Source organism: Diachasma alloeum, unplaced genomic scaffold (genome assembly GCF_001412515.2).
Source record: "Diachasma alloeum isolate Michigan unplaced genomic scaffold, Dall2.0 Dall_scaffold_00470, whole genome shotgun sequence".
Classification (NCBI taxonomy): Eukaryota; Metazoa; Arthropoda; class Insecta; order Hymenoptera; family Braconidae; genus Diachasma; species Diachasma alloeum.
Window position 1 is genome coordinate 304,923 of NW_021680603.1, and position 14,519 is coordinate 319,441.

General features: G+C 43.5%; 1 protein-coding gene across 1 annotated transcript in view; it reads left to right on the top strand.

Moving 5' to 3' along the window:
- Positions 1 to 12,216: 12,216 nt before the first annotated feature.
- Positions 12,217 to 14,519, top strand: part of LOC107042451 (circumsporozoite protein-like) — an 11,317-nt gene continuing 9,014 nt past the window's right edge. The window contains exon 1 of the mRNA XM_015263497.1: positions 12,217 to 12,294. Coding sequence (XP_015118983.1) covers positions 12,235 to 12,294 — 60 coding nt within the window. The 5' untranslated portion in view covers positions 12,217 to 12,234. The remainder of the gene's footprint in view (positions 12,295 to 14,519) is intronic.

Here is a 14,519-nt window from a genome sequence, read left to right on the forward strand (position 1 = left end):
ATATGGAATTGTTCACAGAATGAATTTGTATCTGAGTGTATGGCTGTTTGAGGTTATTATCATCATCTGTTCGGCGCTTGTTCCTATTTGCTGAGGTTATTTCGGTTTCAAAAATTATTATCGTTATTATTAATTTTTTTTTTTAAATGTTCGACCTGTGGGGAGTTGGAATTTGTCATTTACTTATGATTTTGACTTATCGGTAGGTGAGTACGATAGCGGATTGTGATGCACTCTGGGGAGCTCTGGGCACGGTATGCAGTTCGGGGTTCCATACAATCTTCTTCTCAGGAATCGGTGGTGCGGGTAGAGCAGGGAGCTCATACACCTCAGGGGTCGAAATCGTTGCAATGGAGCTATTGCCGATTTGCTCGATGATGGGTTTCGTCTGGGGCACCGAGGGTTGACGTTTGGAGCGCTTGGCCAATTTTTGGTAGCAGCATGTGACGAAGCTAAGAATGCTGAAACTTCTCTTGTACGCGATGATAGTGCTGATGACGATGACTATTGTGGTTATGGCTGTAGTGCTGCAATCTGCTATGGTTAGGATCCGGTGATGATATCCTTCTTGGTGGTGGAGGCCGATTTTTTTAGCTTCGTCGATGGTATGTTGCATATTGTTATTGAACATATTGTCGTCTTCTTCGGGCGGCAGTATGTGATGCTCTAGTTTGGTTAAGGGCTGGAATACTTCGGGTTTTTCTTGAAACACTGGAGCCATTTCTAATATGTTTATTGTTTTCGGGATCCCGTGGATTGTAGGAAGGTGGAACTCGACTAGTCCTGTCCTGTCCCTTCCAGTATTACGGTGGAGGTCTCTGCGGTGCAGTTGGAGTTGATGTGCAGTGTCCCCGTCCCGTTAATCATTATGGTTTGAATTTGTTTGTCGTTGCAGGAAATTTCAATTTTCTCGGGTTTGATGGTGGAGTACAACCATCCCTCGCTGGTATCCAATGTGGTCCATTGTGTCTCTAAATCGTTCGTTAAGCGGATTTTGCAGTTCTTGTAGACATCGGCGCTTATATGAAGTTCTGCATTTGCTAATAGTTGACGTTCACAGGAGGGTTTTTCAGTGAATTTCTTCATGGGGAGTCCTTTCGGGCATGCTAAGCAGTTTTCCAGTGTTATGCAGGATCGGAGATATTCTTCATCGACTAAGGTGTATCGATTGGTGAATTTGGAATTCATTATATATTTTTGCCTTGGTACAACGTAGGCTGCAATTGTTCTTTCCCCTTGTACTCATTGAGAGACTTTGGTGGGGATCGTCTTGTAGAGACTAAGATATTCCCTTGATAGTAGAGGGATTTTCATCTCGATTATGAATCTACCCTTGTTGTACGCCGTTTGTATGTGCGTTATTTGGCTTAGAATGGCTAGGTCCAGTTTCTTCGTGGAAATAGGGAAGAGACTATCGGTGACTAATTTCTCTATTTCTCCGAAGATTGCTTGCATCTGTCGGCTGTTGATGAGGTAGGGGTTGATTTTCCTATGCTTGGCGTCCTCTATGGCCTGGACTACTCTATGTGTAGTTTCAAGGTGTTTTCGGGCGGCGTATTCCGCCGTGAGAGCGACATTCGCTAATTGTTCCAAGTACTGGACTTGAGATATCTGGATTGCTTGTTCGGCAGCAGTTTTGAAGAATGTTCCCAGCTGTTCTTCTGCTCGTCGGATGCTCTCGGAGTTTTTCTGGTAGTCCCTTTTAACTGAATTGATCTCGGCTTGAATGAGGTGGGTTGAGTTACCTATCAAGTGCGTGATCTGACGTTGGTCTGCGTACAATCGGTCGATCTCTTCGGTGATATGTTCGTGATCATTGTAGTCCATCGTGCCGAAGATTTTACGGGCTGCTGTACCGATGAATCCCAGCCAAGGAGATCGGTTTTTCCTCTGGTGTTCATTAATCTGAGGGCTCTGTGAGGTGTCGTTTAGATATTCCTGAAGGTGTTTCAGTTCCTTTGCATAGTCATTCAGAATTGGTAACCCGAGGGCTCCTGAGCAGAGTTCTTCAGATTGCCGCTGTTGGCACTCTTGTTGGTATTTTTGAATGGTCTCCGTGCCAGGTGGTGTTTCCATTAGGAGCCCTATGAGATGTACTGTAAGCATCATTCTCCAGGTTTTGCTGATGGGACGGACTTGATCTAGTAATTCATAATGTAGGCCAGGATTATGCTCCACGTGATGAAGTTGGTAGATTTCATTCATTTCCTGTCCCAAGATTCTGGGGGTCCACCATAGGAGTATTTGAAGGACAGTATTATGGATTCTCATTTTTCTGGAACAGGAAATATAGGTCATTGGTATCAGTGATGGTTTTTCTTACAGTTAGAAATTTTATTAGCAGTGCTGGTCATCTGGGTTGGGGTCGGCATAGATTTTGGAACCGATTTTTGCGAGTTCATCGACTCTTTCGTTCCCATATACTCCTTGGTGTCCTGGGACATACTCGAAGATGACATCTAGCGCAGTAGACAGGGCATCTAGTTGTTGTAGTAATTCTCTGTTGATGACAGGTTTGGACTTGGCGTTCAGCCATCCATTATTTTTCCACTTTTGGAGGTGTTCTGTCATGCAACTGATAAGATATTTTGAATCTGTGATAATTCTTATCGTTCGGATGTCGTGACGGAGGCAGATCTTGCAGGCCTTGATGGCTGCAGCTGTCTCTACTATGATGTTGGTCACTCATCCACCATTGTCGAGGGTTTTAGCGGTATTTAGGGGATGGTTGTCTGCGAAGAAAATTCCTACTCCCCCGATGGCGTTGATCGCACCGTTGAAGGAGCAGGAACCATCAACATAGATGGTAGTTCAGCGTTCTGATGTCTTCTGCATTGGATTGGGTTCCCTGGGAGGACAATTGATGAGATTTGTCAGGTGATTTTCCAATTGGATGGGAGTATTGGTTCATCAGGGGTGTCCTCCAGGTCTTCTTGACATAGTTTTAGTTTATTTGGATCTTTAGTAAAGTGTTTACCTTCGTCTGTTTCCAGGCGAATATTTCCTCTTTCGGTTATATCTATGATCTCATAAGGACCAGTGTAAGCTTGGTCCAGTTTACCCTTTTTTGGCTCTTTTTCTACGTAAGCGAATTGACCAATTTTCAGCTCGAGGGGATGGATCTTTCGGTCGTACAGCTCCTTAGAATGAATTTTGGCATTCACCAAATTTTCTCTGGCAATATTACGGATTTTGTCAAGTTTGATGATGAGTTGCGTCATACAATCACTTTAAGAATCTATTCTGTCTTCCTCATGGATGTTGGAGGGGAGTCTTCCCCGTTGTCCATGCAGGATCTCGAAAGGTGTGAAATTGGTGGCTGAATGGACACTGGTGTTGTAGGAGAGCATAGCATAGGGGAGCAACTTATCCCATTAGTTTCCAAACTCTTCGGTGAAAGCCTTTAGGTACTCGACGAGGGCGTGATGGCTTCGCTCAAGGGCACCATTCGATTCCGGTCGATACCCTGATATTGTCACGTGATGGAACCGGAAGAGTTGGCTAAGTTGTTTGAATAGTTTGTTCAGAAAACTTGTCCCCCGGTCTGACAGAATTACTCTCGGGCAACCATAACGGCAGACATAGTGGGTGGCTATTGCATGGGCGATGGAGTTAGCTTTTATGTCTTTTAGAGGGACGGTCACACAATATTTTGACAGGTTGTCTTGAATTGTCAAGATGTGGATGTTCCCTGGTGACGTGGGGGGGAAAGGTCCTACTGTGTCGATAGAGATTTTCTCCAAGGGTTCATTCGGAGTGTCGGTTATCTGCATGGGTTGTCTGATTTTTACTCGCTGGATCTTTTCGGGTTGACACGTCCGACATTTCTTGATATACTGGTTGATTTCTTCTTTCATCCCCGGCCAGTAGAATCATTCCCGGATCCGTTGGAAAGTTTTGGTGATGCCTTTGTGGCCACCAGGAAGGGTGGCATGGCACTCTTTAATGATCTCTGGACGGAGGGCAGGCGGTGGCATGTTGATGGAGCCATGACAGAGGGTGATTTGAGCTGGATGTTCTGCGAATTCTTTCTCTAGGAAGAATCTGATGCGTATATGGTCATCCAGTTCATATGCCTTTTCAGCCATTTTCAATTCGAGAACTCTATATTTCTTGAGCGCTTCCCTTAAATTTTTCAGGCACAACTTGAGGACCTGATTCCTTACTCCTTCGAAATGCCAGCATTTTACAAGCATGGTGAACGCCCAAAACTTCCCGCATTTTGTCACAATTATCTGACCCAGTTGTGGTTTCATTTCCTTGATGTGTTCGAGATCGATCAGGTTTAAATCACGTAGTAATTTCGTCACCTGTCTGGTGGGCTCGGCATCGGCAGCGAGGAAATGGACGATGTTTCCTCTCACGAAGGTGAGGCTATCCCTAGTTTCTCGGATGTTTGTTGGTGAGTGGTAGAGGTCATTCTGGGGGATGAGGAAGTCGTTTTCGATTATTTCATCTTCCGGAAAACTGTCAGGAACTGGAGTGGTTGTTGTTGTCCTTCTCTCGATTGGTGGTATAGCGAGGAGCGAATTGTTGGAATTCTCGGCCCCCGATATTTGAGGGGAGATGGGGAAGGAGTGATTTTCTTCCGTGTTCTCCGAGGTTAAGATGTTATCTTCCTTCAGGTCCGGCAATAGTGCTGGCGGTAGGAGAGTTGGTTCTTCTCGACCATCGTTAAAATATGGCGGGATTCTCATGGGGCAGGAACCTGCGAGAGGGAGTTGTGACGTGTTGACGGAAGGCATCATGGATTCTCTGGTGTTTTGTGGACCAGCCACTATAGAATGGTGAGTCTCTCTCTCTCTTCGCGTTTCTTGGGGGTTCCGAAGGGATTGGTACTTGTTTCTTTTTGAGGCGGTGAGGACATTTGGTTAGATGGTGACTGGGAACTGAATTCGTGTTCTTTGAGTGTCCTCTTATCTTCGAACGCTTTGAAAGAATCATTCATTTGGATTCTAAATTCGCATCCCAGACTAATTTTCTTCAGGGCGTGCATGGGGTGAGGTAGTTCAGGTAGGGGGTCAGGAGATTTTAATGTTTCGGTTTCCATCTCTTCTATCTGCTCTAGAGACCTTTCAAGCTGTTGTAAGGCTCTTTGGTGATGGGGTGGTTGGAATACTCCGTCGTTCTTCTCGTCAATGTCTTCATCGCCTGGTTCCAACAGAGGTTCAGCTTCAACAATTGAATCGCGTGGCGACTCTATTTCGTCATTGCTTGTAGATTCAAAAACATCATCCTCGAGCAGTATCTCTTCTTCCAAAGTGATCTCTAAATCTGCAGAGGCAGAGGCGGTGTCAGAAAAGGAGGATTTTTCTGGTGGTTTCCATGGATCTTCTGGGGGATCTATGGTTGGTGAGATAAGCGTTTCTATCGGTCCCGATGGCGTCGGTGATGATTCATCGTCCCCTGCCGGCGAGTCGTCTGCGGTTTTACTAGGTGTCGCGCGTGCTGGGCTAGTAACTGATGTTTTAGTTGTGTTACGAGCTCGATAAGGTCTAGCCTCACGGTTAGAGATTGGTTTTCTCCCACTCGGGGTTTCGGAAGCTCTGCGTAGTGCCAGCCTTTCTCCGACTGTGGAACTTGAGGGAATTTCTCGAACAGTAGGCTGAAATTGAATTCTAGCTCGTCGGTTTGGATCCGGATTTCTCGTCGGCGGATTTTTCAGAATAGACGTTGGTGTCGGGTTGATGGGTAGACAAATGACCCTCAGTACCGTAGCATCCGGGTTCCCTTCTTCCAGAGGGTTCTCGGAAAAGGCGTCGGCTAGCAGGTCCTTCTTGAGCTTCTTGATTTTCACCTCGAAGGTGAAATCATTCAGCCATGTCTTCCACTTGACCTGGCGAGTTGTGGGGTTAGCGGAGTCTCTCAGCTAATTTATTGCAGGGCTATTCGTGACTAGAGTGAAAGGGACCCCGTAAATGTAGGGCTTGAATTGTTCTAGAGCACAGAACACAGCTAAACAGTCTTTCTCTGAGGGTGAATAGCGAGTTTCGTACTCCTTCAGGGTTCTGGACGCATAGAGGATGTGGTGTTCATCGCCTTCCTCATCCTGTTGACTCAGAATTGCCCCGAGTCCAATTTCACTGCTGGAGGCTGTCACGATGAACGGTTCCTTCATGTCCAGGTGGTACAGGAGGGAGTCTTTGGAGATTGATAGTTTTAGCAGTTGGAGAGCCTCTTGTTGTTCTGGGCCCCATCGAAATTTTTCATTGTTGCGGACTAGTAGGTTTAATGGTTGTGCTAGATCCGCGTAGTCTTTCACGAACCTTCGATAGTAATTGCTCAACCTCAAGAATCTTCTGATTCCGTGTTGATTCAATGCGGTAGGCATTTCCGTCAGTGCCTTTATTTTGCTCGAATCAGGGTGCACTCCACTTTCATCGATGACGTATCCCAGATAAGCAACTTCTTTCATGAAGAATTTGCATTTATCCGGTTGGAGGGTAAGGCCATTTTCCCTTAGGCATTGAAAAAGATGACGGAGTCATTCTGTATGTTCTTCAAGGGGTTTGGAGTATACAACGATGTCGTCTAGGTAGATGTACAAGTCTGTCCCATTGAGGCCGGAGAGGATCTGGTCCATCATCCTCTGGAAGACGGGTGGGGAGTTCTGCAAACCGAATGGCATCCTCTCGTACTCGTAATGGCTGTTAGGGCCGGTGAAAGCAGTCTTCTCTCGGTCAGATTGGTCCATGGGGATCTGATGGAACCCACTAGCCAGATCAAAGACACTGAAGTATTGGGTTCCTCCTAGTTGTGAGAGAATTTTGGTGATATCAGGTAACGGGTACGCATCTCCAATTGTCTTCTTGTTGAGGTCTCGAAAATCGATCACCATTCTCCATCGTTTTCTTCCCTTGGAGTCTGCCTTCTTTGGGACTATCCAGAGTGGTGAGTTGTAAGGCGACTCTGAATGTCGAATTATTCCTTGCTCTAGGAGAGCATCGATTTGTTTATTGATTTCCTCTCGGTGTTGAGGAGGGTATTTGTATTGTCGCTTATGAACAATTTGGTCGTCTGTTGGTCTGATCTTGCAGGTGAAGTTCTTTGCTCGACCTAGCTGATCCCCAGGAAGGTGAAAAACATCATGAAAGTCTTGAATAAGGCGGTTAACCTCTTTTTTTTCGAATGTTTTCAACTCCTGTTCTGGGAGGTTCTTGAGGACTTCTGTTGCTCTGCCTGTATGTTCCTCAGGTAGTGTCGATCCATACAGGCAATATTCGACGTTGCTCTTCAGTTCAGGTGCATTATCGAAAGGCTCTATTTCTTGTGGGGATACCTGGAGCTTCACTGGTAGATCTTGGGTGTTGATGACCATTACAGTTGCCCGTCCATTTTCGACGCGAACTAAACTCTCTCCTAGGTAAACTCCCTCTTCTGTGGGTATCTGTGGCAAATAACCCTATTTCAAATCAGTTTCCTTGATGGGTATGCTGACGACCATCCTTGTCCTAGATGGGACAGTGAGTGGTTTGTTGTCCATGGGTTCTTCGTACCAATTCACTGGCAGATGGGGCCTAGCCGAGGTGCTGATGTTGCGCTGGAGATATCTGATATTTGCTTTTGCTGTCACAAGAAATTCTAACCAAAGAATTCCTGCTGCTGGTACAGGTAACGGCTGGTCTATAACGTGAAAAGGTACTCTGACTCGCAAGATCTTCAACGGAATGACTCCCACCGTGGGGAGTCCTTTGTCATTGATACCAATCTATTCAGGAACGGTGTGAGGGAGTAGTTTGGTATCTTTCGGAATATATTTTGATTCTATCAGGTTGATGTCAGATCCGGTATCAATGAGGAATTTATGTTTACCCTTCGTTAACTGTTTTACTTTGAGGTTCACCCTTGGTCCGCCCCCGCTAAGGGCTACCCGTCTTTTTATTAACCTCTCCAGGCAAGGTGCCATGTAGAAATGGATGGTTGCGAGAGGCGACGTACTCAGGGTGACTGTGTGATCATCGAAGAATATAAAAGCATTCGTTCTGTCCAGGAAATCATCTCCAATGAGAACTGAGTAAGATCCAACTTGGTGCGGAATGACATGGAAGGTAACATGAATGTTGTCAGCGAAGGGCCGGTTTACTGTTCCCAGGGAGTCTGAGGTATGGTAAGATAATCCCACAATCTTGATCGCTGAGTGTGATTCACATGCCCATCGTCGTGGAGACAACTCAGTGAGATCAGATTCACTGAGGCTCTAGTGTCCAATAAGGCGTTAACCCTGATGGTGTTGAGGAAAGGTCCCTTGAAGATGACTCGGGGGCCCCCGCCAATTGTGCAGAACACCGTCCTTATTGTCTCAGGTGGCCGCTGTTCAAGGAGTGGTGTGAGTGTCGGTTCTGGTTGGCCGTCGATGCACTCGCTCGGCGGGCCAGAAACTCGTTTAAATCCTTGGCGGTCACGCTTACATTGGAGTTGATAGCAGGTACGGTGGGCATTCCGTTGTTGTTGTGTAGGAGAAGTCCTTTTCCCTGGTTGTGGTTCCCTCTCTCCCTAGAGTTGTCCCTCGATTGGGGTCGACTGGATGGGGAACCGCGAGCGGTTTTCTTGATTTCTATGGTGAGGTCCTTGAAGAGTTTTCTCATCTCATTTATAAGATCTTGAGAGGATGTGGATGATGTGGGAGTCACTGTGGTGGGCGCATTAGCAACCATTATTGGTAACTGTGGATCAAGTGTGGATGGTACTGCTATGGAAGACCCTGTAGGGTGCAGGCTCATATCAGGCTGGTTGACTCCTTCCCAGGGGTACTCGAACTGGGGGGAATAAGCTCCGCCCATTGCCACAACGTTGCTGGTTTCTGGGAAAACATATTGCGGTGTTCTTGAAGTGAAGGCAGGTGGCGATGTAGGAAGCGGTGGTGGTGAAGAAAATTCCCGTGCTGAAGCCTCTAGAAGAGACTGGTGCGAGTTGTGATACTCATGAGGTTTCCCGTGAGTCTGAAGGTGGTTTCGACGATAGGCATTCGGTGGTCCCTGTAGATGTCCGTTTGGGTATCTATGGTGGGAGTGCATCTGTCGATCCTCTGGGGTCGTATGCACCTTGATAAGTTGAGGTTGGATTACTGAGGGGAGGTCCATAGTGCGTCGCTCCTGTGGGGAAAGTATCCAGCGTGGGATACTGGCTGATGTATTTGACCATTCCGGAGAACTCTGGTGTTGGTCTCTTATCCGCCTGTCGATATTTCCCTTCTCGAAAAAGGGTAAGGGCGTCCTTATAATGGTCTTAGTTCCCTTGTTATTGAGAACCTCGTTAACGTGAGGTGGGCAGTACTCTTTGAACCTAGTGAGGGCTTGTTGGTTCAAGAACTCCTTGAAAGCTGGCTTATGCTCATCCTTGGCTTCTCGGTCTACTGCCTTGGACCCGTGATGTACCAGTACTGCCAATCTTTCTAAGAAACCTTCTAGGGGTTCTAATGAGGATTTTAGCGCGGTACGAGCTTTCGAGAGATAATGATCTAGGTTATTTGAGGGTCCAAATCTTTTGGCGAGAATTTCGAGTATTTCGTCAGGGGTATTAATTGGCCTGTCCGCGACCGTCAGGGAGGCAGGAGGTTCCAAATGGGAGAGGATTTCATAGAGGAATATTTTCTTTCTTTCGTTATCTGGTGGAATAGTGGGCATCTGAGACCGTCCTGCGTATTCGAACTTTTCGAGAGACACGCCATCTGGGCCCCCTGTGAATATTGGGAGATGAAATCCCATATCACGGGATCTGGTGTAGTCCTCGAGGCTTTTACATGGAGTGTTTGCAGTGGTCTCGCCCAAAAAGGAAATGTCAATGTGGTTTGCCATTTTATGTAATTTATGTTTTTGAGAAGTAATGAATATATTGAAGCTTTATGAGCTGAACAATTTTGGTGTGAATTTATTTTATTTTCATAAACAACGGTTAAAATTTTTATTAATTTTTTTTTTAGATTCCAGATGATTGCGAAAATTATCCAAGATTTGCTTTTCTTTTTATACTTATTTTGTCTTAGTTTTTATTGGATGGACGACGCTCGTAATATCTGGTACTCTTACCTTTGGCCTTCAATTTTAACTAGTAATCTCTACTTTCATTCAGAAATAGGATAAATAGGAAGGGAGGGAGGGATCTCGAAATGACCAGAAGACCCGATTTGTTTCTATTAATTTCCAAATATAATTCCCAATAAAATCGTATTCCTAATTTACATGAGACTCGATTATCTTTCTATCAATTTTGAAAATCTCCCCTAGAAAATCTCTTATTTAAAATAGGTTTGTAGACAAAGGTACGCACTCGATACAATGGTTAATCCGAATTTTCACTTTGTCTTATCCCACGCACTTAGTCTAGTTTTAAGTCTAAAAATGTTTATTTGTGAGTTTCCGTTCTTTTCTCACACTTTCGTCACGGTCTATAGTGAATACTTATGCACTGAGATAAACTTCTCCTCGCTATTTCAGTGAAAATTTTGACAAGTTTTGAGTCTGAGCACGTTAGCACTATTATTAATTTTAATTGTCCCTTTATGCGTGTGAAAAGTTACTACTCTCGATTTTAGGGTGGTCAGTCCTCTGAACAGCACCAACGATCACTTATCCCGACCAAATTTCAAAAGGGGAGGTCACCGGTTATGTAGTCCTGAAATTTCTATTCGAATTACTACCGGAGTTGGATACTGCCCGAACGATTCCGTAAACTACTTCCGCTGGGTCCGATATCTCCGAATTTTAGCTAACGACTGGCGAGGTCTTCGTGGCAATTTCGCCCCGTGGCCACGTCGAGGGAGTTGTGAAATTTTGTTTTAAATCCAATTTTTTTTTGGAGAGTAGTCGCGCAATCGGTCATTGATCGTGTCGGAATGTGTGTGGTGCAGCACTGTGTGCTGACGAGGCATTCACTCGGTGTTCGGAGTGAATAATTTAGAATGTACTGAAATAAAATATTGGATATAACACAAGAAACCCAGGGCGTCAAGCATGTCAGTGACTGTGGTTCTACGGTTGCGGTGTAAAATGCTACGCATTGCTCTATTCTGTAATTTCTGCAATGACTTCATGCTCGTTTCATTCATTGAATATATTATTGTAATACAATATTCGAAGTGTGGAGCTATTATGCTCTTGTATATTACATTTCTGGCCATCAGACTTAAAAAATTTCCAATTCTGCTCAATACTCCTATTTTTTTGCCTATTCCCTTCAGTAAGTACTCCTGACATGCTTTGAACGTCAGATTTATGTCTATTATAATCCCTAGATATTTCATTTCATCTACTCTTTCTAATTCCAATCCGTCTTTACACTTGACGCTCACTTTCCTTCCAAGATTTTGTCTCTTATGTTTTATGATCATAAATTTAGTTTTTGGGCGCATTTATTTTCAATTTGTTACTTCCAAAATAATCTTCAAGTACATGAAGTTGCTCATTCAATTTCTTCTCCACATAGTCCGAGCTTTCACCCCATACATATAACTACATATCATCAGCAAATAGACGAATTTTATAGTTACTCCTGTTCCCTTTCACAATTTTATTGATATATATTAAAAATAATATTGGCTCAAGTACAGAACCCTGAGGGACTCCCGCTATCGAGATACGCGGTAGCGTATCGGAAAAGTACACGTTTTATACAACTCCAACCGAGAGCTACCAAGTATATACACCACACAACTTCCCCTTCCACTACCTCCAATCCATTTTTTTTATGAATAAATTTACGCCATCATTTAGACAAAAACTGGTCTTAGTTACATCATATAAATCGCATATCAGCTTTCCACTGATGCAATTATCGGTTTAATTAGTTGAATATTAACGAAGATATGCACATAGCAACGAGCTATCATGCACATTTCTCGCGTTTCGATTATCTCCAATAACTAACGGGTTACACTTGAGCCACTGAGTTAGCAGCGCGACTCGAATTCTCATTTTTCGCGTTCAGTGATTGCCAACAGTGTAGTGTAATACACGGGTGCAATCGTCGTTGAATTATACTATATCTCGATCATGCGATATCGTGATTGGCCATTGGCTAGTTAATATGACGGTGATCTAGCGACCCTACGCAAGACTATACATTAATCTCCTGCAGTGAAGTGTTGGCATAGACATAGTATAGTACCTAGACTGCGCATGTGAGAGGCAAGCTGTATACTTTTAGCCAGAGAGAGAAACAAAACCGGTCCCAACCTATCCTTGTTCAGCACCACCTATATTCAGTATACCTATAGTTCAGTGGTTTCAACCCATCAACATGGCCGACAACGACGCCAACAACCCAGCTCCGGCATTTGCCCAGGATGACGACAATCTGGTAAGTTTCTATATATTAAGTAATGTATTAAATTATCCGCGTTAATATTGGGAGTAGATTCGGTCATCTGCTTCGTTTATTGGACATGTTTTTAGGGGGGGAATTCACTTTGTATTCGACCATGATTTTTGAGGTTTGTTTGTTAGAATGTGAAAGGGAAAATTGCGTGAATTATTTCCGAAAAATCGTAAAAAAATAAAATATCGGTCTTAAATTGATAAAATGAAATAAATAACTGTGGGGATTAATAATTTAAGAGTGAAGTTCAGTGTGAAATCGTGTATCAGGATGAGTTGATTCGATTGGAAATTAGTTTTTGATGAATAATCTCTGAATCGACACGAGATAATGAAATTTTTGTTAAGATATTGTTTGGTGAGGAACTGGAGTTAGGGTGGATGTGGGATGAAAATGTGGAGGGAGATGTTGGGAAAATTATGGTAGGCGTTTAATAAAAATTTCAATATATTTTCGTGGGATGGAACCACTTGTCACTATTGCCTTACACTCTTTGGTATAATTAATGTTGAATGTCTAATTTTCACTGATAATTGTCTTTTCACTTTATCTCGTTGCGTCACTGAAATTATACTGAACTTAATCAACAAGTTGATGTACTGAACAAAAATATTAACTTTAGAATACTGATTGACTGAATACACTAGCTCATTATCGGAACGATACGTTAACACTACTGACTACTGACTCTTCCGGGTGCCGCGCTGACCTGTGTCCGTTGACCCGAAAGTTCACGGAGATTTTCGGAGATGGCCGAGTTAGTCGACCGTGACCAATATGGAGATTTAGGCTGTATTTCGAACAGATATTTTTTGTAGATCTCATTTCATTCTACAAAAAATGCCATATCAAAAATTACGCCATCTGGTCCATATTCTGAGATATTCTCCAAAAACTGATCTCTAATGACCATCAACTCATCCTGTTTTTCCACCTAGATAGTAAACATAACCTCCAAGCTTCCAAGACTTCTGCTAATAAAATCATTAAAGATATTTTCATTACACCATTTAGATATTGAAATTCAGTAGAGAAGTGATTAATGAGCGTAAGTTCAACCCCAGGCTGAGTTTTTAATGAATAATCTTCATTAGATTTGGAGATATCCATCAAAAACACAGTCTGGAATTAAACTTATGCTCGTTCATGACGTCGTTACTGAATTTTAATATTTGAATATTGTAATGAAAATATCTTTTATGATGAATGATTTTGTTTGACGAATATCTTGGAATCTGGATGAGATTGCGAAATTTTTGTAAAGACCTTGTTTGGTGAATGTCTAGGGTTAGGGTGGATGTGGGATGAAAATGTGGAGGCAGATGTTGGGAAAATTATGTTAGGCAGTTTATAAAAAATCTCAATATATTTCCGTGGGATCGAACCACTTGTCACTTAATTTTACACTCTTTGGTATATTTANAAGACCTTGTTTGGTGAATGTCTAGGGTTAGGGTGGATGTGGGATGAAAATGTGGAGGCAGATGTTGGGAAAATTATGTTAGGCAGTTTATAAAAAATCTCAATATATTTCCGTGGGATCGAACCACTTGTCACTTAATTTTACACTCTTTGGTATATTTACTGTTGAATGTCTAATTTTTACTGATAATTATCTTTTCACCTTTATCTCGTTGAGTCACTGAAATTATACTGAACTTAATCAACAAGTTGATGTACTGAACAAAGATATTAAATTTAGAATACTGATTGACTGAATACGCCAGCTCATTATCCTAGCAATACTATAACACTACTGACTGACTCTTCCGGGTGCCGCACTGACCTGTGTCCGTTGACCCGAAAGTTCACGGAGATTTTCGGAGATGGCCGAGTTAGTCGACCGTGACTAATATGGAGATTTAGGCTGTATTTCGAACAGCCCGGGGACAATTCATCATCAGGGATGATAAACTAATGGTGATTCTAGTCCTGTTGAGCTTCTTTTGCATCATCGTCTGGAGGTTGCTCTGGAGGTGGTGGATCTGATGGCAGTAGGCAAAGCTTGGTGATTGGTCTGTCAAGCTCTGTGTTTATTGTTTTGATGTTTTCTATGATTGGTGATCCATCTGCCTGCCTTGGTACTTCTGCTTTTGCGATTCTTATAGTTGCGACTCTCGTTAGCCCATCTGCTCCTGGGCGTGTCGCAATGACTCGTCCGATTGGCCATTGTGCTGGTGGATAATTTTCGTCGATCATCAGCACCA